We start from the raw sequence: 238 nt of genomic DNA, 5'->3' as shown, positions 1-238 counted from the left end.
AGCCCCATCGCACCGCCCACACAGCCTGGCCAGCCAGGGGCCACCCGGCTGTGTCACCCTTCACCCTGTCCCCGGGCCACCTTGGGGCTGGGGATACCTACCCTGGTGCTGCAGGGACTTCAGTCCTTGCTGGGCCTGGTTGTGCAGCTCCTCCAGGTGCGGGGGCCGCGTGCTGGGGAAGAAGACGTTGTCGGGGCATTCCTCGCCTGGCGTGTACTGCACGCTCAGCCGCTTCTCG

At 68.5% G+C, this 238-nt stretch overlaps 1 protein-coding gene across 1 annotated transcript in view; it reads right to left on the bottom strand.

Annotated features, from left to right (window-relative positions):
* Positions 1-234, bottom strand: part of LOC104492565 (uncharacterized protein KIAA1522-like) — a gene marked incomplete at both ends in the record, with an annotated part of 576 nt that extends 342 nt beyond the window's left edge. Inside the window, one exon of the mRNA XM_010135143.1 lies at positions 102-234. Within this exon, the coding sequence (XP_010133445.1) occupies positions 102-234 (133 nt within the window). The remainder of the gene's footprint in view (positions 1-101) is intronic.
* Between the last annotated feature and the right edge of the window lie 4 nt (positions 235-238).

Source organism: Buceros rhinoceros, unplaced genomic scaffold (genome assembly GCF_000710305.1).
Source record: "Buceros rhinoceros silvestris isolate BGI_N320 unplaced genomic scaffold, ASM71030v1 scaffold21944, whole genome shotgun sequence".
Classification (NCBI taxonomy): domain Eukaryota; kingdom Metazoa; phylum Chordata; class Aves; order Bucerotiformes; family Bucerotidae; genus Buceros; species Buceros rhinoceros.
The sequence above is the reverse complement of the archived record's forward strand: the minus strand, read 5'-3'. Positions and strand labels throughout refer to the sequence as shown.